Source organism: Sardina pilchardus, chromosome 5, assembly GCF_963854185.1.
Source record: "Sardina pilchardus chromosome 5, fSarPil1.1, whole genome shotgun sequence".
Classification (NCBI taxonomy): domain Eukaryota; kingdom Metazoa; phylum Chordata; class Actinopteri; order Clupeiformes; family Clupeidae; genus Sardina; species Sardina pilchardus.
Genome location: NC_084998.1, coordinates 23,110,665 through 23,131,653, shown reverse-complemented (window position 1 = coordinate 23,131,653; position 20,989 = coordinate 23,110,665). Strand labels below are relative to the sequence as shown.

The window sequence follows — 20,989 nt, the reverse complement described above, 5'->3', positions numbered from 1 at the left end:
ATCTCGAGCTCCCACGTTGGTGGGGAAGTCGTTTCAGGATGGGCCAGGGATAGGATAGGGGGGGGGGGGGGGGAGGAGGTCGGTATAAGCCCAGCTCTTCCTGTATAATTCTTTACAGTAAGGGTACATACCTAGACTTACTAGGCCTTCACCCCCTATGCAGGGAATAATCTTTATGGTATCACTACAAACCTACTGGAATTTGAAGTAAGTATTAGTAGTAGCCTAGGGATTGATACCATAGTGGTGATACTATCTAAAGGGAGCCTGCTGTATTTTGTGCAGTCATTTGAGTGCATCCAGTTAGTCCAATCCAGCCAGTGCAATTGTGATAAACATCAGAGGACATTCCTAATACATTCCACCTGCAAGGGCTTATGTGCTGTGTGCCCTAACTGCAGAGTTTCACTATTCTATGTTTCAACTCCACATGTTAATATGTTATAGATCTCTCACTTTACTTCCCTTCCCTTTTCTTTCTCTCTCTCTTTGCTACACTTCCCCACCACTCCCACTCACATCTCTCTCTCTCTCTCTCTCTCTCTCTCTCTTTCTCTCTCTCTTTCCCTCCCTCCCTTATTCTCCTCTCAGCTCTGAATGCTCAACATTCCAAGAATTCCTAGTGCATATGTCTGAAATTCCACAAGCTTGCTTGGTCGCCCCTGCCAGTATTTCACAGTCCTAGACTTCAGCCGACCCCAAAACCTGCCTCATTCAACTTTGCCATCAGGTGCCTTGAGCCCATGGTGTGCCATTCCCTATCAGTCAATCTGTGCACTCTTTTCATTCTATACGTGGCATGCTAGCTCTATTCATGCTGTAGCAGATGTCAAAACAGCTCATCTTTTATTGTCAGCAGCACCATCTGCGTAGGTCTGTTATGACCTCAGAGTTCTGACTTCTCTCATTCAGCTTTCAACGGATCCTTTGCTTACTCACTTTGAAATCACCCAGATCTCCCCCACCTCCAACACACACACACACACACACACACACACACACACACACACACACACACACACACACACACATACACACACACACACACACACACACACAAACACACACACACACACACAGGCACACACACGCCTGTGTAGACATGAATCAGCAGGATAGAGAAGGTCACAATGTGAGTCGAGGCCTAGAAAACACAGCATAAGAATGGAAGTCACACATGCTCCAGCTCACCCAAATACCAAGGCCTACTTACAGTAACACTGGCGCATATGCATTGCAGATCAGAACAAAAGGAATAATAGGCTATGCCGTCATGAAGCTGAAGGCCTGATTTTACTTGTATTATTTCCTGGAGATAAAAGTAAAGATCTGATATATATATATAACAAAAAAAAAAACAGCATAGGCCTATGTAAAGGAGGAAAACATTAATGCTTTTCATCAGCATGAATGTCCCTATGTGCAATTGAACTTGATGACTAAACCAAAAACTCAAGAGAGCTATTTCTCTGAGATGTGCGTCAGCTAAGCTTCTGAGCTATGGCAGCCTAAAGTGCAGTGTTACACCTTTTTACATAATGTGATCAGATGAAATGAAACAAAAGATATTTGCTCTCCATTGCTAGGACTGCACAAGATATGCACTCCACACTATAGTACCTTCTTGGAACCTGTACCTGTGTGCTCCTGATCGAAAAGGGTCAGCAGTTTTGCAATGGGTAGGGCCCCCTAAGGGCAACACACAACATTGTTGCACAAGAGAGCATTATGCAATTTATCCCAGACAGACAGTCTGAACAGTTAACTGGACAAGACCTAGATATGACAAAAGGATGTTATCCAAACACAATATTGCTTTCTTTTTGTGATACTTGCCAATACAATTTCCCTTCCCAACACATAAAAGATGTGTCGTCTCAAATGGTGTACACCTTGTCGAAATGGAAATAACTACAAATGTACAGTTAATGAAGAACTTACATGCAACATTCCCAATACCACCGGTACCTAAAATTTCCGTAAGCGTAAATCGACTGCAACCGCCCAAAAAGGGTGTGGCGCTGGAATTCCTTCTCCCTGTCAGAGGTGAGTAATTTTCACAGAATTGACAGCAGCTTTGTGTAAGCAAATGAGCTACGCAGATCGATGGATGATGTGTGATGCGAAGGAAACGAAACTGAGACTGAACTATTCTGCGGGTGCATAATTGAGGGCTTTACAACGCGAATGGTCATATAGTCATATAGGCTACTTAATCTCCCCCTTTAAGCCCATCTTCTAATATCGGCTGCTTTTAGGCCCAAGACTGCAACCAGACCAAAACGAGGCCTACCCAAACTTTGGAACTGTTTGATAGTCAAACAAATCCAAATCGGACCATGTTAATTCGTTTAATTGGAACTAATTCCCCCCACACATAACAATTGATATGGGCCTACTGAATTGCACGATGACAACAATTTAGTAGGCTATTGATTGTTGGATTAAATTGTCAAATATGGCGACTCATAAAATCGGAGCCAGCATCATGCAGTTTTAAGACGTTTTCAGTTTTTTTCTGTAATTGTGTCGTTTCAGTTAAAGAAACAATTTAACCGACATGTCATGAGAGTCACCTACATAGGCTATTCCAATTTAAAATACTTGTTAATCACTGTTTGGACTAGAGCAGGCTATTACAGTGGGTTCACGTCATGACTAAAACATTTCAGATTCAAAGGTTAGGCAGTCATGAGATAACGATGTCGGTCATTTATCATGTTAGCAGAGACAAAGTAGGCTAACAGAACAGCACAACGAGAAGTTTCTATGACTTTCAGTTGACTCACAGTTGTGAAATCGAATTTACGTAAGATGTTCAGACTTTTGTGAATCTATCGTCAGGCTGACAAGTGGGTCACTTCCATAGTTTTACTTACATTCTACAGGCGCTCAACCTCTCACCAGGGGTATCGTTTCAAACTGATCTTTAACTGCCACACCTCAATCATCGATACGTTTGGATAATCCTGTAGAGCACACGCATAACTATTTGCCTCGCCTAAGCTCAAGGGCAGTTACAGAATGCGGTAGGCTACCTAGTTGCGCGTAATTGTAGCCTAAAAGATTGCAAACGGCAAGCAATGAGTGAAATACCCGTGGGCCCGCAAATGGCTTGCGCTCTGATTTAACGAAGTTGTTTCGGCACCGGCTCATAGTATTTGTTTGCCTCTAACCTACCTCAGTCCAGCCGGTTTCTTACTGTGATCAGCTGGCAAGGCAGTGACGCGATCCGCAACAGCTGGCCAATGGAAGTACAACGTCAAACAGTGGCTGTGACGATCGTCTCCTCCAGCTTGAGAACGTTTTCTTCGTCATCCAGTATCTTCTCTGATTCGTTGAGAAATAAGGCGGACCAAAGACTCATAAGCCAGTAAACGAGGACGCTTCATTGACGTTTTTCATCCATCCAATGAAACATAACCTATACGAAAGAAAAAAACTTTCCTGTACAATCATAAAGCCATCATCTGAGTACATCCGATAGGTCTATAACCAGAGCAAATTACAGTAGAAAAAAGGTATAAAGAAATGGACTAGGGAAATATGTATCTACAGTGATATGAGGTCTAAAATGATGCATCCTACCTGTGGAGTGTAACTTCTAAATTCATAATTTGTGCTGGTTCCAGTTATATTTGAGTATAGCCTCTTGCTTATCCACGAGTTATTCAACAACACTGAAAAGATCAAGGTGCAATGTAGCGGGGGAAAAAAGGGGGGGGGGGGGGGTCATGCATTGTTCCACATGCCTGTGGAATCAGTGATTTGTACAGTATGAGGAAATACTTAAGATCTGTGTCAGTGTTCTCAAATGTAAGCGGTATTTCACACTGTACTGTGAGTATTGGTACTGTATATTGCGGCATTGCCTTTGACCATAGCTTCAGGATTGCTATTTTAAATATGACTGTTTTTTATGGAGTTTATTATGTGTAGGACTCAATACGCTGCCTTTTCCCCCTAACAAATAGGAGTCAAAACTTCTGTCACTGTGCCCTAAGGACTTTCCAAGTCAGCAAAGAAAACAGAATTTACTTCCCCTTTAGTCACTGGCCTCTCCTCTGCCTCTGGAATTCTGCATGTGCATCATAATGTAAAGCAGGCGTTCAGTTCCTGAAGGGAAAGTGACCTGGACATGCAGGAATGTGGAACTGATTAGGGTCAGCAGTTTTGCAGACTCAAGGCTGCAAGCCAGATCAAGGGTTCAAGAGTCGATCAGCACACAAGTGGAGCAAGTGTGCATTGGGCCCAGGAGTTGGGAGAGCCCTGTCGTCAAGTTTGGCAGCACATTATTTCTTGTTCAGGAACGGTTCAAGACTCTGCCCGCATGTAGCATGGCATTTGTCCCAGTAGTTCGGTTCTATTTACGTAATGTGTACACTGTAACCTGCATGACTGCTAAGTTGGGCCCCACATGCTTAATGTTCCAGTGCTGGGTGATAACAGATGCATTTTCTGTGCTAAATTTAGGGGTTAGTTTCCGAGCCAAATGCAGTTTAGACTGCGTCAAGATATGTGTCAGTGTGTGTGTGTGCCCACTGCCCATGCAAGCAATTTACTAGGCTTAAGTGTTAATTACTAAATGAGTGACACAAAAAACATTGTGTGAAGTTGCAAAAAAAAGAAAAAAAAGATAAATACAGAGCTACAGTGCAACTGGAAAGCATTCAGACCTTTACAAAAGTTTACCACATTTTGGTATGTTTCAGACTCATCTTAAAATGGATTCTGTTATTTTTTCCCCTCACCTTTACGCTTTTCCCATCATCTCAACAGAACTGTGGATTTCATTAGTGACCATTGGGTCTATGGTTACCTGTCTGACCAAGGCCCTTCGTCCCGGATAACTCAGTTTGGTTGAGCGGCCAGATGTAGGAATACTGTTGGTTGTTCCAAACTGCAGATCTGTAATCTGCAGATTGCATTGAGCTCAATGAGCATCAAACAGGCTAATAGGCTAACTGGAAAAAGCACCATGCCAATCTCTAGCTATGGTGAAGGGTATGTGATGATGTGGGGCTATTTTAATTTCAAAGGCCAAGGGAACTTTATCAGGATGTATAATATCCTGGATCCATGAAATAGCTGGCCTTTAAAAATAAAAACATATAAAAAAATCCTCCTGCTCCTATGGGAATTTAACATAGGGGTCAAATACTTATGCAACCTGTAGGCTATTTAAGGAAGAACATCTATTTACGATACATTCTTCAATCACAAAGAAAATTAATGTCCTTAGCGGTTTGATTTTTACTCATTTTTTAAATTAAGGCATTACAATCAATTCTCAAAAGATGATTTTATATTCCTCTTTTTAGTCAACTTTAGCATGTGAATACTTACTATACCCACTGTATCTATCTATCTATCTATCTATCTATCTATCTATCTATCTATCTATCTATCTAGCATAGCCTACACATTGATTGCACCATCTAGTGGTAGTTTAAGATAAGAGTGATGGAATTGTGAATGGCTGATTGTTGACTTGTTGAACTGTTCATGTTTTGGGTTAATTACAGATTTGTATGCTATATTATTTGTGATGCAGGCCTATGTCTTCAACAGTATTGGTCGATCACTGAGTATTCTTTTGTAATTCTCATTTGCATGTTTTTGTTTTTTCTGTTCTTGGTACGATTTTGTTGTCATTTTTTCATTGCCTTTATATTCATTGACACCAACAGTTCTGGGAAAATAGGAGAACTCTGATGAATGGGAGGAGTTGGTCTGGGTTTCCATGGAGATGCGTCTCTAAGCATGCCTCCATTCACGACAGCAGCAGCAAGCACCTGATTTCAAGTCTGACCATGGGAAGCAGCAAGTAGCTTGAAAAGTTTACCTTTTCTATAAAATATCGTGGACAGTTTAATCATATTGACTGTTGAAACGATTTAGACAAGCTAAATGCTTCTGTTTTTTTCAATTGTTGCGACTTCTGGCTGGCTACAGAACAAATCTTTTCTAAACAATTACAAGTCTTGTCGTAGCCTGCGTTAGCTAAAGTTAACGTTTGCCGTGTTTGCAAGCCTTATTGGGCAAGGCAGTAATCTTTTTTGCTCTAGCCAGCAACCAAGTGGATAGCCTTATGGCTACTTCAAACAAACATGGTCTTGGTCAAGGAATAGGAGATGGTGAGGTTCTAGCACCTAAAAACAAGTCTACGCGAAATAAGAATTCATCAATGAAGCAAGCATCTCATTCAGATAATAACGACAAAATCACACCAGACAAAAACAAATGCAAGAAGAAGAAAAAGAAAGAAAAAACGTCGGAAAATGACAAAAAGAAAGCAAACAAGTCCAATCGTGAAACACAGAAAGGAGATGATTCCAGCAGCCCTCCAAACTCTGAAGACACAGGTTTGTCTCTGTCTCAGCCACTTGCTTGCCTGTAACAGTTTCTAACCTAGCCTACTACGTTACATGGTTAAATTGTAACATTGTATTATAAGTAGCATAACAGTGTAATTGCAACTGTATCAAAAATGCGGATATTAATTTACGCACAGCCTAACCTGTAGCCTACGCAAATAGACCTATCTTATAGCCTAGTTAAATTAGCTAGGCTTTCCATTAATGATGATGCATGATAGCAACTTGGGCAGTAGCCTTTTGATATCACGTTATAATTAATGTGCTTATTACGTTATAACGTAACCTGCATATCCAGTAGCATACATTCATATTCTTGATTTACTACACATCAACAAAGAGCAGAGGACATTAATCTTGCAGGCCTACCACATAGGCTACCCTATGTAAAAAAAAAAAACAGAAAAAGAAACCCAACAAAACGACATGTAAAAAGAATTAGTCTGGGTGAGATATCAAAAACTGAGCATAGAACAGCAAGCTAGGCGTAAAGCTTTATCTTGCAGAACATCTTCACAAGGAATCTGTTTGGGTCTGTACTGTACAATTCTCAAGTGTCATAATCAGATTACTAATTACTGTGAAAGGCATACTGTACCATTAGATGGAGTCTTTTGAATTCTCAGGACAAAGAAGCTGACCCTCCCTACTTGTGGTCAGTGTAGAATGGCCAGTGATGTCACTGTCATTAGTGTCTCCCACCCCACTCGCTGTATAGCACCTTTGTCTGAGGGATTAAGTTGTAATCTAACTGCCCCATGTTAGCAAGGTGCTGATTGTGTGTTAAACATGGCATTAATAAAACAGTCTGTATATATTTTTCAAGGCCAGTGAGTCATACAGCCTTAAGCCAATTCAAAATGTGTGTGTTCTCAGATAAACAGCCATCTGATGCAAAGTCCAGCTCCAGCTCCTCTCTGCCTATAGGTGGAAGCCAGGCCAAAAGCAAGACCAGCAAGAGGAGCAAAAAGCTGAAGAAGTCTGTTTCGAATCAAGAGACAGCCCTAGCCCCTTCTGCCGAGAAGGCCAAAGCGGAAGTCAGCACAGAGTCCCTTGAGAGCTTGAGGTGGGAAGGAGTCCTGGACGACCCTCAGGCGGAGGCTGAGAGGCTGGAGGTGTATAAAGCCAACCGCCGCAAGCGCTATTTAGCAGCGCGGCAGCTGCAGCTTGGACAGATAGCTGTCAATCAAACCTCCCAAGTAAGGTGAACTGCAAAGATCAGGGGTCTTGGCTACTTGACATCTGTGAATTTACCGACTACCTCTCCCCCCATAACACAATTTTAAGAACTGAAGAAAAAAAAACTGCCTCACTATGTATCTCAGAGTTTGTTAATGTATTGTTGGTTGTTTGGACATTATGATTAATAAAGTCACACTCAGGGACTGTGAGTATGTTATGAACTAAAGGATATTTCAGTTAAACATTACCTGACAACCACTGTCACGTCAAACGATACAAGACCCAACTAAGACCGAAATAGAGGCAAAGAATTTAAAAGGAGTACACTTGAAGATGACAGTGTTCCCGGATCTGGAAATTGTCGGTATGTTGTGGTGTTCTGAATGTGGTTTTACAGTGAGCGCCAACAGAGGGTGCCAGATGACTTTGTAGTACCTTACATCATAGCTCTAAATTGTCTAAAATGAGGTTCAAATTGTTCAAGCTGATGTCAAAGATTAAAAACCACAACAAATCAAAATTAAACATTATTTATTTTCTACAATCTCCCATTTACATTTTTTTTCTCTTTTCAAACTTTGGTTGGAAAAAATACAAATAGCCTCTGTCCAAAAACAAAATACACCTCCTTGATTAATTTAATGAAAACAAATTTGCTCAATCTATGTGTTGTTTACCCTTACAGCCATACATCAACTACAAGAAGTACAGCCTAGATGCACTGTATTTGATTACAAAAGAAACTAACAGTCATAATAGTGTACAATTACCCTACTGCTTATCACCATAATGATGATGATGATGATGTATGCTTCACCAGAGTCATGAAAGGATTGTGTATACAAATGGAACACTTTTGTGATGTAAAAAACAATGAATAAGATCAGATTATTTTATTGTAGAGGTGTTCTCAGAGATAAAATGTCAATAATTCCAAGTGTAAACATGATCAAAATACAGTAATACTATATTATTATCAGGTGTCTGATATGTTTTATAATTAACATATCATTCTGTACAAAACCCTGTACGTCTCAGCCAACGTCCCATTGATTTCACATACAGTACATTTCAGTCATGCAATGTATCATAGGCACTAGACAGGGCTGCTGCCAACAAAAGTAGCACATTTTGACCTGTATTAAAATCGATTTAACTTTTTATGGATGCCAGTAAGGATGGATTAAAGTATTTATTTGTGTGACATTTTAACCTCGGATGCATGAGTAAAAACTGATAGAAATGATACGGAACAGAACACTGAACAAAATGCAGGATCAGGAGGATAACAAATACTGATATCTACTCAAGTAGGCCACTTTCTTTTTGTCTCAGATCACTTGGACTACTTTGCTACAGAACTGCAAGAAGTGTACTAATTACACACAGATGCTAAAACATTGACTATTTTTTTTTCTTTTTTGGATGTTACCTTTTTGTGATATGCAAACCAACAAACGTTATTCAAATATATATTTCGACCCTCCTCCCCCACCTATTTCCTTCCTTTATCTTAAAGGTACGATATATATAATAAGACACCCCTACTCCCCGCTAACACCATGCTGCAAAGATTGAGACGCTCATATAGCCTATTGTGTAGATATTATATATTTTTTTGTATAAAAATAACATAAATCAGATGTCCATTAGTTCAATTGTTTTTACATTTGAGAAACTAATATTTTCAATTTACTGTAATCGTACTGATAAGTTCAATGTTTTTCGTTCAGAGATTTTGTTGCAATCGGGCTGAATCAAATATGCCATTATCATCAGCTAATGTGTGTCATTTCATTCTTTGGATTGGTGCATTTGACGTTAAGATGCATGTCCACTGTATTAGTTATTAAGCTAGCTATTCCTTCCTATATACACACTAACAGTAAGCCCTGACCATATTATATAAGTACATAAACAAGGCTATAAAGCCATCATCTACTAGATTAGTTTCAAGTTACTATGCTATAAGAGCACTGCCATACTTAAAATGACTAGTACTTGGTTGTTTAAGGTTCTCTTTCCATGATTCACCCTAAACCCATGCTACCCTTGGTCACCCTGTCAGATAGTTTAAAGCTTAAATGCTTGAGATCTTAAAATTAAGACCTACAGTATAGAGGTCTGCTTGCCTTGATTAAGTGAATGTACAGTAACAGTGCAATTGATATACAGTAGATGCAGACACTAATGGTGACCTAGATATTTGTTTAAATTATAGAAGTGTTACATGTAATCTTAGGCCTCCTCCACCTTGGAGAAACTATTTATTTACTCCTGAAAAGAGAGAGGAAGAATACGTGTGCAAACGTGTACACTTGGGGTGGGGAGTATGGTATCATTTAGGCCTAGCTCACTTACAGACAGCTATTGCCTGTACAGTACATTGTGCTGAGGGGAGGGGTGGGCCCCCTTTTGGGGGCAAAGCTATACACAGTATGACAGAAGTATAGCAGCAGTGCTTTTGCGTTGACAAAATACCAACTTCTCACAATTCTAGTGAAATTCTGCTCTTTCAATTAGTGGACACACAAAACAAAATGTCTTCTCGTCACAAATGCTAATGAGTTTTAATGAGCTGTTTTTAAAAGGTTAACTAAAATGCTGAGAATTTACAGACAGAGTGTAATTTCATAGGCCGATTCCCCTGCGCCAATGCAAAAAGTAGTAGACAATGATGTGGACAGATCCTAGCACCTATCGTCTTTTTAAAAACAAAAAAAACAATGAAACAACGGCGGTTTGATTCTGCTGCGTCATGATACTGATACTCACAAGTTATAGAGACTGACACAAGACTGAGGTATGGTGTTGACCCTGAATCAGTCACTGAATGCAGAGAGTGGACAGACATTTTCCCGTCTGAGACAACATGACACAAACACACCCCACGAGTGGCACAGAGCGACGCACTCACAGACAAGAGAGCTTATAAAAACGAGTGTGCATGTGTGTGTGTGTGTGTGTGTGTGTGGAAGAGGGACAGAGAAGGAGAGAAAAAGAGAGGCAGCACAGCAATTTTGATGTAAAGGGCCCCACTTGTTTCGTTTTGGCCTTTTGTGCTGTGCTTGTTCAGTCCTATTGTGTGTTGTCCTTTTTGTCATCGCTGCCAAATCCTGCGCCCCTTGCTCATTGATGTGGCCCGTAGACCACTGTTTACCTAATCCCCTCGTGTTCTGTTTGGCCGTTTTGGTTTACAAGGGCAGCGGTACATGCCGCCAGGGTTTTTTACTGTTGTTTTGTCTACCCTGAAAACAGACTACTGCCATGCATATGTGATCCATTCTTATCTATGTGCTGTCAAACAGATAGACAGGTTGTGACATAAATGTGACACAGAATCAATAAAGATGTCGCCCCTTTTTTTTGCATAACTTAAGCTTAATACAATTGCTTGAAAACTCTTAAGAAAGGGACAGGGTGTGTCTGAGGACACAGACTGAGATGGAAAGATGAGAGTACAGAGGATCTGGATGAGACTGGGAGGTCAGGAGGAGGAACATTCCAGGCTGGTGTCACGACAGGTTTAGATCGGGCAGATGCAACCAGCTGAGATCGTCAGATCTTTCAAAGACATAAAGTAATTTTAACAGACAAGTCATAGATTTTGCAGTTGGAACTGCAGTGCAGAGGTAAAATAAGAGGAAATATATATTATTTCATTTTTAAAACCAAGAATTCATGTATGATAATTTACATGAGCATATTGATATTGTGAGTATATAAGTAAATTAATGAAACCACAAATAAGAAAAGTTAAATATGTAAAATAAAGCCAATCGACTACTTACTCAGCTTCTGCTTTTGAAATGGTTTTACCAGTGGCTAACCTCTCTGCAACCACGGAAACCGCAGGGTCAAAGTTCAGCCCTGCAGCGGCCACCACTTTGTCATCCCTTAGGGATTATGGGTAAATGATGACAATTAGTTCTGTCTTAAAAGCATACCTGGGCTACAATATCAGCTTTGGAATTAATTACTCTCCCAGGGGTGTCAGAGGGCACATAAACTATATGGATATGGTTAACCAGATCAAGGATACTCAATACCACTTACTTGATATAGAGTGCGAGGAATTTGGAATGCTCAACTTTTCCTTTTAATACTAAATCAGTGTAGCCCTCCCCAAACCCTGAAAGACAGATAAAAAGACACAAAGCATATTTAGATTTTTAGCCGAAATTAAAAAGTTCTATAATATAATAGTATAATAATTACTTAAGGGATGATGTATAGAATACCGGTAATTATCGGGAAATAGGTCCCGACAGGTCGAACCAGTCTTGTTTCCGACCTGAAGGGACCTATTTCCCAGTAATGACCGGGCGTTCTATAGCCTACATTATCCCGCAGCTACTTGCAAAAATAAAACCATAAACTCCACAAGATAAGACTCTTTAGGCTACATTTATTTGTCACCATTTCATAATGGCTTTTGCTGAGAAACAAATAGTTCGCAACACAATCAAATCAATCATTGAATCAAACACAGCTGATCAACCGTCATTTTTGAATGAAGGTGCAATGCTAGAAGTGACCAGAATACTTATGGAGTGATATGAAAGACATAAATAAGAAGCAAAAAAAACATTTTCCTTGACAGTGGTCAGTTCTACTTAGTGACGGTCTGTTATCGAGAAATATCAGACCTCCGAACGTTGGGAAGTGAATGGAACATTCTGTAGCATTACTGTATGAAGAGCCGTGTAATAAATAAACACACACACACACACACACACACACACACACACACACAAACATAAACACAACAGCAGCCAGCATCCAGGGATGCCATGGCCCAGCCCCCCACCCACATACCTGTGTAACGGATGGTCATGCCCAGGAGGACGGTCCAGTAGAAAGGCACAGAGTCGAACTCTACCTCTTTATTCAGCATGTTCAGGGCTGCCACCCGTCCTGGTAGGTTAAAAAGCACACATGCACGGTGACTTCACGAAAATGTAGGCCTACACATTTTCTCATAGTTGTTTTATTGCTGTAAAACGTCTTATTTCTTGTTTTCCCTGAAGGGTCTGTAAGGTGTGAGGGAAATTGGAATGGGAATCTAGATCTGTGTAGAGGCTAATGGTTGTGTTACAGAAATGCTGCCCTCAAATCTTGTTTCCTCAATAAAAACACATCGGGTGTCCTCAGGGAAATCATTTTGTTCACCAGAGAATATTTTGTATAGCTATTGGAATGTGCTGAATAACCTCACCCAGATTTAACACTTTCTTCACAGAAACCAATTTGTTGTTATTTGTTGATATATGACAAGTCTGTGGTGTCTGCTGCACATAGTTACCATGTGCCTGTGCTAGCTGCCAGTGGCCTATGTTTACTTTCTGGTCTTTGGCCATTTTCAGAGGGAACGTTGACAGGTCCCCTGCACAGAAGACGTCCTTTATGTTTGTCCTCATATACTGCAGGGAAGAGAAAAGTGTCTGAGCCAAATGTCTTGAGTGGAATCATCCATTCTGTCGATCATGAATGAATGACACAAGTTTACCTTGTCAACAGGGACGAAGTTCTTTGCATCCATGGTAACATTGCTCCCTTGGAGGACCTCTGAGTTTGGAATGACACCTGCGGAGATAAGGACGCATTTGTCAGACTTGACTGTTGGTGTGAATAACGTGGCATTTCTGAGAAACTGAAAAGGGGAAAAAAGCATTGGGCCACACCTCCTATACATACCAATGCCCACTATAAGAATATCAGCAGGGATAACAGTGCCGCTTTTCAGGATTATTTCTTTCACCTGGAAGACAGACACTGCAGATGTTGTATGCATGCACAGTAGCCTACGTATATCTGATAACGTAGGTTTCTTCTCCATTGATATATTTAAATTTTCAATTTCAATTTAATTTCACATACAGAGCGCCAAAACATTACACATGTCTCATGGCGCTTTACAGAGTGTTAAACATTCAGAGAGGGCCCATGAGTAACGAGGAAAAACTCTCAAAAAGACTCAAGGGCCCAACCCATCTGCCTGGGGTCAGTTAGGGTCCAGTAAGGTCATTTTAATATATCTGCATGAATGATGCTGTTACCTCACTACCTGACATTTCTTGCATTCAGATGCATTCTCAGATTAATCTGTCAAAACATTGATGGCAATAGACCTTGCGAAGTCTATAGCATGTTGTGTGCTGAACAACATAACATGTATTCCATAGGCTATGCTTTTCCCATTCACACGACTGCAACCGGGCATGTGTGTCTGTCTGTGTACTTTCCCAACTATTAGCCGCGGTTTATACATTGATTTTCCCAATTTCTTCAGCTATGAGGTTAATACACAGGGGCAGTTAAGGGATAATCAACGACGCGCCGTGCATTTATAGGAAAATAATGGACGTTCGAAGTGGTAATATGGTCCCGACGCCGCAGGCTGCAGTTTTTAGCGTTACATTCACATTGGCGAATTAATATTCAAGTGTAATAAGCCCAAAAGAAGGGATAGCCGTGCGGTATATCGAAAAATAATGCACGTTCCAAATAGCGCATCACAATAGGAAATTTGACCAAGCAGTGGTATAATATGATATTAAAATGGTTTTGTTTCTTTTAACTTGCATAAAACACTGTCCTGCGGCAATACACAATGCAGCTAATACACAGGAGATTCCCTGTAATGAATGGAATTCAACAAATGGCTGAATCCATAGAGTTCAAAGATGTCTATCTCAAGTGAGGCTTTTGATCTTGAAGGAATTCATATGTTTATGTCCCATTCAAGGCTATAATAATAATAATCAGTCAGATTCTACTGAGTTTTAATAATATTCATTATTCAGTATCACTTATTGATTCAGCTGGAGGTGTGAACCATACCAGCTGTAAGCCGTGTTGCCATTTCTTGTTAGCTTCCATAAATCTTGGTCCCTATAGGGGCTCACCCCCTATTGTCAATGGCTGTCCATGTGCAAAACTAATCTGCACTTTTTTCTGGACGTTTCCCGATTTGTTAACACAGCTGGACCATCTACAGCACTAGATTACAGAGCCCAAAAGAGTCCAACTTAAAGGAACACACCACTGTTTTATGAAACTGGGTTATTCACCATCTCCCATAGAGTTAGATAAGTGAGCAAAAACATGCTTGTCTCTGTGCATGAATTTTAGTCCAGCAGCACCCCCACTAGATTAGCTTAGCATAGTGAATGGAATCCTTTGTTGCCGGATAGCATGTTGTGAGTACAAGTGAGCCAAATATATATATATATATATATATATATATATATATACAAAGTATACATTACTTACTTTGTGTGACCTCCATCTTCACAACGAGTACAAATGGCAATGCAGATTAAAACTAGGTGATTTCCTAAGCAGGTATAGACTTGGGACTATATTGGGGGCTAAGCACTATACTTGGGTGCAGAGACATTACACAACGCATCAGTACTTTCTCACTCACCACAGCAAAGACAATCTCTGCACCCAAGCAGCAGTGCTTTGCCCCAAATTTAGTCTCAAGTCAACACCTGCCTAGGAAATCGCCTAGTGTTAATCTGCATTGCCATTTGAACTCTATGTGAAAACGGAGGCCACACAAGTTTTTGCTGGCTCACTTTTTCTCAAGGCAACAAAGGATTCCATTCACTATCTAACTCTAGGAGAGACAGTGAATAACCAAATTTCATAAAACGCTGGTGTGTTCCTTTAAATACCCTTTTAGTTTAGATTAAATAATATAATAACTGTTTGTAAGTGTAATAATGTCTGTATGACCTCCATAGTAGATTAAAATGCCATTATTGACAAACATTCACATTTTATGTTTCATGTCTTATGTTCTTTACCTTCTTGTCTTCCCCTCTGATCTCTGTCACACTGTCATTCATGTAAAATGTTACACCTTTTTCTTCTAGTATCTGAAAGAACAATACCATATCCATAATTCGTAATCGTATCATTAATACGTTGCTGCCTTAAAAAGAAGTATTGTTTTTTCTTGTTTGGCTATAGAGACACTCTTGTGTTTACTGACCATCATAGTAATCTTCCCAATATCAGGTCCAAAGGTCCTCTGGTATGGTATTTCGCTGCTACCAATGACGGTGATGCTGAATGCCTTTTCGGTCATGTATGAAGCTATCTCCATGCCTTTGCAAACACAAAGATGATGAATGGTGTTCATACATCACATGATGTTCAGCTACAGGTTGTCAATCATCTTAAATCTTAAGGCATAATTTATGGGAGAAGACGGAGATATCACACCATGAGGCCTGTTGATGTTGTACGATTAGCAACAAGCAACACCTTAATTAGCTGAAATGTGCTAACTGTTAGCTGAAAAACAGGTTCAGCTAACTAGTAGCTGATAAAATGTAAGATTTAAAGGGACATATCAGCGCACCAACAAAGGATGTGCCCACAACAACTATCCTGTTGTTCACGCAGGCGTAATGGATTCGTCTGGCATCCTCCGGGGTCTCCAACATCAAGATGTTCTCCAGGTCAGAACCAGGACACTCCAGTCCCTTGGCTCTGAGGAAGAGCATAAACATGAGTTCTGAATCAGCTCAGATCTTATGTCCTCATTGTCTGGATGTCCCACTCTTTTAAATGTTCTTTTTGACACTTACCTACAGCCAGTTGCAATTAGAAGCTGGTCATAACACTGAGTAATGCCATCATTGAATGTCACTGTTTTCTTGTCAGTATTTATTGACAAAGCCTGGTAATACAAATATAATAGAACGTGTTACTCCATAGCAGGTAGATGTTCTTGTAGCTCACCTGGAAGAGTCAAATGCTACCAACACCAAGGCCATGGCTTGCATACCAGGGGAGCATGCATGCTAACAAAAATGTCTAACTACAATAGTACTATCATTTTGGATAAAAGCTTCTAGTAAATTACGTATAATGTGTATAAATTGCAACTGATTAATTGATCCTCTTGCTTTTAGTAAGACAGCTTACCTCCTTTCTGAGCCACATTTCTATGTCATACTGATGGAAAAACTCCATTCTTCTCAACAGGATACTGTCACTTTCCACATTCATGACCTGAGGAAGATAACTGACGTTCAACTACTACTTTGATTTTCCACAGGCAAATACATTCAATATTTCAAATGACATTTCCAAGTAAGATGACCCACATGCTCTCAACCACTGCAACGTGCAATATTTAGCCTTTATGTCACAATCATAGAGCCCCCCCCCCCCCTTTACCAAGCCATTCTAAGTCCTTCTACGCGGCCCAGCCATACCTTGCTGAGTCTGGTTTTGTCATATGGCAACAGGTCATCTCTTGTCACCATGATGATCCGACCGCCATACTTTTCTTGCCGCAATGTTTCAGCACACACCAAAGAGGCACATCCTACACTTCCACACAAAATGAGTTGAATTGAGATGGATATATGGCGCTAATAACATAGCGACCCCATATGCATTTTTCTCTGTCTGACCGTGTCAAAAGTCAAGCATGCTTAAGAGAAATATAGGAAAAACAAACATACACACAAATCATCTATAGCAGTTCAGCCAAATAGAAAAACCAGTCATCATTTAACATTCCATTACCAACTGATATTGTTGAGAATGTCGGAATCATCCTATTAAGTTTACAGTTGAAGTACACACATACCCACACACACACACACATACGCACGCACACACACACACACACACACACACACACACACACGCACACGCACACACACACGCACACGCACACGCACACGCACACGCACACAGACACAGACACACACACACACACACACACACACACACACACACACACACACACACACACACACACACACACACACACACACACACACACACACACACACACACACACACACAAACACACACACACACACACACACACAGTGAGAGTAAGGAGCATAAACAATGATTCCATTCTCACCTCCCCCTAACAGTAAGACGGTGTGGGAGACTCCAGGTACTCTGCTGCCCATGGACTTTAGCCGCTTGTTCTGTTCCAGAGACTAAAGACAGCAGTTCTTTTACACACAGCATTATGCACCCATTACAGAGTTTTAACACTGCACACAGAGCTAATTCTGTATAAACCTGCTTCCATCCTTTAAATGCTTATGATTCTAACTGAAATGGTTAAATCTTAAAATACAACTAAAGGATGCTAAATTACCTTTTTGTTGATTGATACATACACTTTACTATTCTCGACTTTCACCTGAAGGAAAAAAAGGAGAGTTTGTTGCAACATCAGACACTGTAATACCCCATGCATTGAAAAACACTGAAAGAATGCTGAAATTTCAAATGTTCCTCATAAGATGATCATGTTTCATCTATACGTGTTAGAAACTAGTCCTGAAATGACATAAAATAGTTCTCTGAATGATAATACATCGATACCGCGCGCCACTATTGGTTAGGTCAGTGTTAGGTTCAGGAAATATGTTATTCAACCAATATTCTTAAAAACCACAGACATGTCCACACAATACTATCAGTGATGGGTTACCTCCTTACATCGTAACCAATCTGCTTCATCCTTCATTTTTAAACCAATAAAACATTTAGCATAGCAGCGCATGCCAGGAAGAGAGGCAGATGTCTACACAATGTCAAAAGGATAGACCGGAATTCTGTTTAGAAGAGGTGTCTTACTGGTCCAAAATGTGTCCAAAACATCAAAGATGACATGTACTGATAAAGCTCATTCAATGTCAGAGCTCATTCTTTTAAGGTTGCATTTTGATGCATGGAACTGTTCTGAGTGCCTCATGACTATCACAAACACTTGTTCAAGACAAGTCTTAATAAGAAGAACATTGAGTAACAGTGCCTTGTGAGTAGGCAAGCAGTCCATTGCAGGGAACTCCTCCAGATCACCTGTCTTGAGGTCGAAGCAGGACCCATGCCATGGGCAGCGGACCCTATGGTCACCCAGGTAACCTGTGGACCAATAGGAAAGGAGTGAGAGAAGATTTCCAAAGCAACAACTTTTCTGTATAACTGGAAAGTAGATTGAGATGTGGTGTTTTGACATCTCCTGTCAACACCAAAACTACATTGCTATATGCTTTCTGGCTTCAGACAGTAAAAGTCCTACCATGTTTTGGTTCTACCTAAAACCTAGACTGGCTAAACCCTGCCCGATCGCCTTGCAGCTCAGGCTGGAAACGTCCACATTTTTATATCCTGCTTCAGTTATCAGATCCTTGTTCTGATTGGTTGAAGGACTATAAAAATGGGTCATTTGAATAATGCCCGTTGATCACGCCTCTTGTGCAGTAGAAAATAGAGAGCAGACTCCCCAGACTAATGTTCAATCTTAAAAGATTGAGCTCGGTCTGGTGATAGCCAGGCTACCTAAAATCAGTAAGTATATCATCTTTCTGGTTGTAGGGTTGAGCTAATATGATTAAGCTGTTTATTATTGAATGGTTTGAGCAAATATGTGGAGGGACTTTCACTTTCTGATGCCACATTTCCCCATCTCTGTCATATTTAGGAAGTCAGTTAAATTTAGGAAGTCAGTTAAATGTATAGAATACCTGTCCAGAGACAAATGTGAGGAACAGCACCTCAAATGCCATACATTTCACAGCATTCTAACCATAACATACATGGGTTGGCCTGAAGGCTTTATGTACCTTTACTCAGTGGGGCACCGTAGTGGGTGCATTGGTTTCCAACTGCATGGTAAACTCCTTCACAGCGTGCCAACAGGACATTATGGTGACCGACTTCAACCTCCATCATCCTGCATGAAAGCAAAAACATGCACTATAATTGGCAATTTCCAAGAGACATCCTCTTCACCCAGCTTTTTTTGCAAGAATGTTTGTAATAAAGCATTCAGTTCTTTAACTGTATAAATGCAAATGATAACAATCGTTATCAAACTGTTTAGAGTCAATGCCAGACGTTTAGCTGGATATCATTGTTGCATTCACAATAAGAATTTATTCCTGCAATGGCTCCATCAACCTAAAAAGAGGTTAAAGTGGGCTGCAATAATATTCCATTTCCACATACAATCTGAACAGAAGGAAGAGATGCTCAAAAATGTGACAGTTATTTGTTTTCACTTGGGACAAACGAGTAATTTGCCTCCTGGGTCATGTATTTACAACATTAAACCATAAATACATTGAACTCTTTGCCTCAACATTGTTCAGACAGGAAACCTCTGAAAAATATGTTTGTCTGCACTGAAAACTTGTTTGTTTGGCAAAGCTGGTGCGAGTTGATCTGAGATCTGTATGCCTGAAAACCTTCCTTGTCTATGGGCCTTACTGTCCATCTTGGAGCTCTGACTCCAGACACACGGCCTCTGTGACCTCCTCAGGCTCCTCGGGGTCAACGTCTGGCACAGGGTTGGTCTGACCTATAGGGGCACACATGAGACCAGCACAGCATCTGACATACACTGTTGCGTAATTCACATAATAGCGACCATGAGATTAAACGTTTAACGTAAAGCACTTTATTAACTAACATACCTTGACAAAGAGGGGAAAAAAATATTTTATCACAAGTAAAAAAAGTAGTGAAAGTAAAAAGTAAATAAATAGCAGAGAATTGTAATTATTCAACGTGGTCAAGAAATCTATACATAAAAAAGGCACATTGGTCCATAATAGCATGTGTATCAAGCTGTCCTGAGCACATCAGGCCTGGTATCTTTCCAATAGCATTTGAAAAAGTGTAGTTGACACCATGTTGACTAAATTGGAAAATACATAACATGCGACCAGTTAAGGAAGAGCCTTTAGATAAAATACATTGTTTCATCATAAATCAGGAAAAGTAGGCCTATAATACCTTTCTGCATTGGAATGATATCCATATGGGAACAAGTGTGGGTTCGTCAAGCATCTAGGAGAAGCACTGAAGTGGTTGTCAATTACTTAAAAGAGAAGAAAACAGAACACTTACTTGATTGCCTTGCGGACATTTCAATTGGCAAAGAATTTCAGTGTCTCAAAAAAAATAAAAAAAATAAAAATCCTTGTCACCAGTCGATTTGATTTCAGTAAAAGGAAATCTCGCATCTAGGCTGTTTACGCAGCCGAAGTTTAATCTCTATTAAACGAATCTAACTGGTGGAAACTTAAGTCCATAGCCTCGGCATCCACAGTACTCTGCTACCCAACTCATGACCGGGGTATACACTGGGAATTTGTTGAAACATGAATTTGGCTAGCAAATTTAAGTCCACGTATGATAAGCAAGCGGATGGAGGTGCTTCACTCTTAGAAATCCATTGACCAAGACCCGAAGTCTGTACTCCGTAGAGTGGCAGGCCTACTTTGAATCAGAAAGTGAACCTTGCTGAATAGCGCAGGGGACAATTTCCCCGCAGCACAAAAACAGACTTCAGAATGGCTGACGAGGCAACCAGCTACAACAATGGTGAGCGTGTAGAACAAAGTACGTGACACTGCACATCTTGC

At 40.4% G+C, this 20,989-nt stretch overlaps 2 protein-coding genes across 2 annotated transcripts; one reads left to right on the top strand and one right to left on the bottom strand.

The window, feature by feature from the left end:
• The first annotated feature begins 5,709 nt into the window (after positions 1–5,709).
• liat1 (ligand of ATE1) lies at positions 5,710–7,760 on the top strand. Its single transcript, XM_062536969.1, has 2 exons — positions 5,710–6,365; positions 7,254–7,760. Exons 1-2 carry the CDS (start codon positions 6,092–6,094, stop codon positions 7,583–7,585), a joined length of 606 nt encoding a protein of 201 aa, XP_062392953.1. The 5' UTR covers positions 5,710–6,091; the 3' UTR covers positions 7,586–7,760.
• A 3,285-nt stretch (positions 7,761–11,045) lies between these two features.
• aifm5 (apoptosis inducing factor mitochondria associated 5) lies at positions 11,046–20,382 on the bottom strand. Its single transcript, XM_062537442.1, has 18 exons — positions 20,358–20,382; positions 19,830–19,920; positions 19,184–19,293; positions 18,373–18,482; positions 17,710–17,754; positions 17,464–17,545; positions 16,799–16,911; positions 16,506–16,592; positions 16,166–16,257; positions 16,016–16,067; positions 15,377–15,451; positions 13,257–13,320; positions 13,069–13,145; positions 12,865–12,982; positions 12,378–12,476; positions 11,616–11,691; positions 11,351–11,455; positions 11,046–11,123 (listed from the first exon to the last, which is right to left on the bottom strand). Exons 1-18 carry the CDS (start codon positions 20,380–20,382, stop codon positions 11,075–11,077), a joined length of 1,470 nt encoding a protein of 489 aa, XP_062393426.1. The 3' UTR covers positions 11,046–11,074.
• Positions 20,383–20,989: the final 607 nt, after the last annotated feature.

Bases quoted from the DNA above. Each gene is read 5' to 3' on its own strand.
- liat1 (XM_062536969.1), top strand. From the start codon at position 6,092: ATGGCTACTTCAAACAAACATGGTCTTGGTCAAGGAATAGGAGATGGT. The intron at 6,366-7,253 runs GTTTGTCTCTGT...GTGTGTTCTCAG, and splicing joins TCCAAACTCTGAAGACACAG to ATAAACAGCCATCTGATGCA.
- aifm5 (XM_062537442.1), bottom strand. From the start codon at position 20,382: ATGGATATCATTCCAATGCAGAAAG. The intron at 18,483-19,183 runs GTACATAAAGCC...ATTGGTCCACAG, and splicing joins CGGTGCCCCACTGAGTAAAG to GTTACCTGGGTGACCATAGG. The intron at 16,258-16,505 runs GTAAGCTGTCTT...TTGTATTACCAG, and splicing joins AAATGTGGCTCAGAAAGGAG to GCTTTGTCAATAAATACTGA.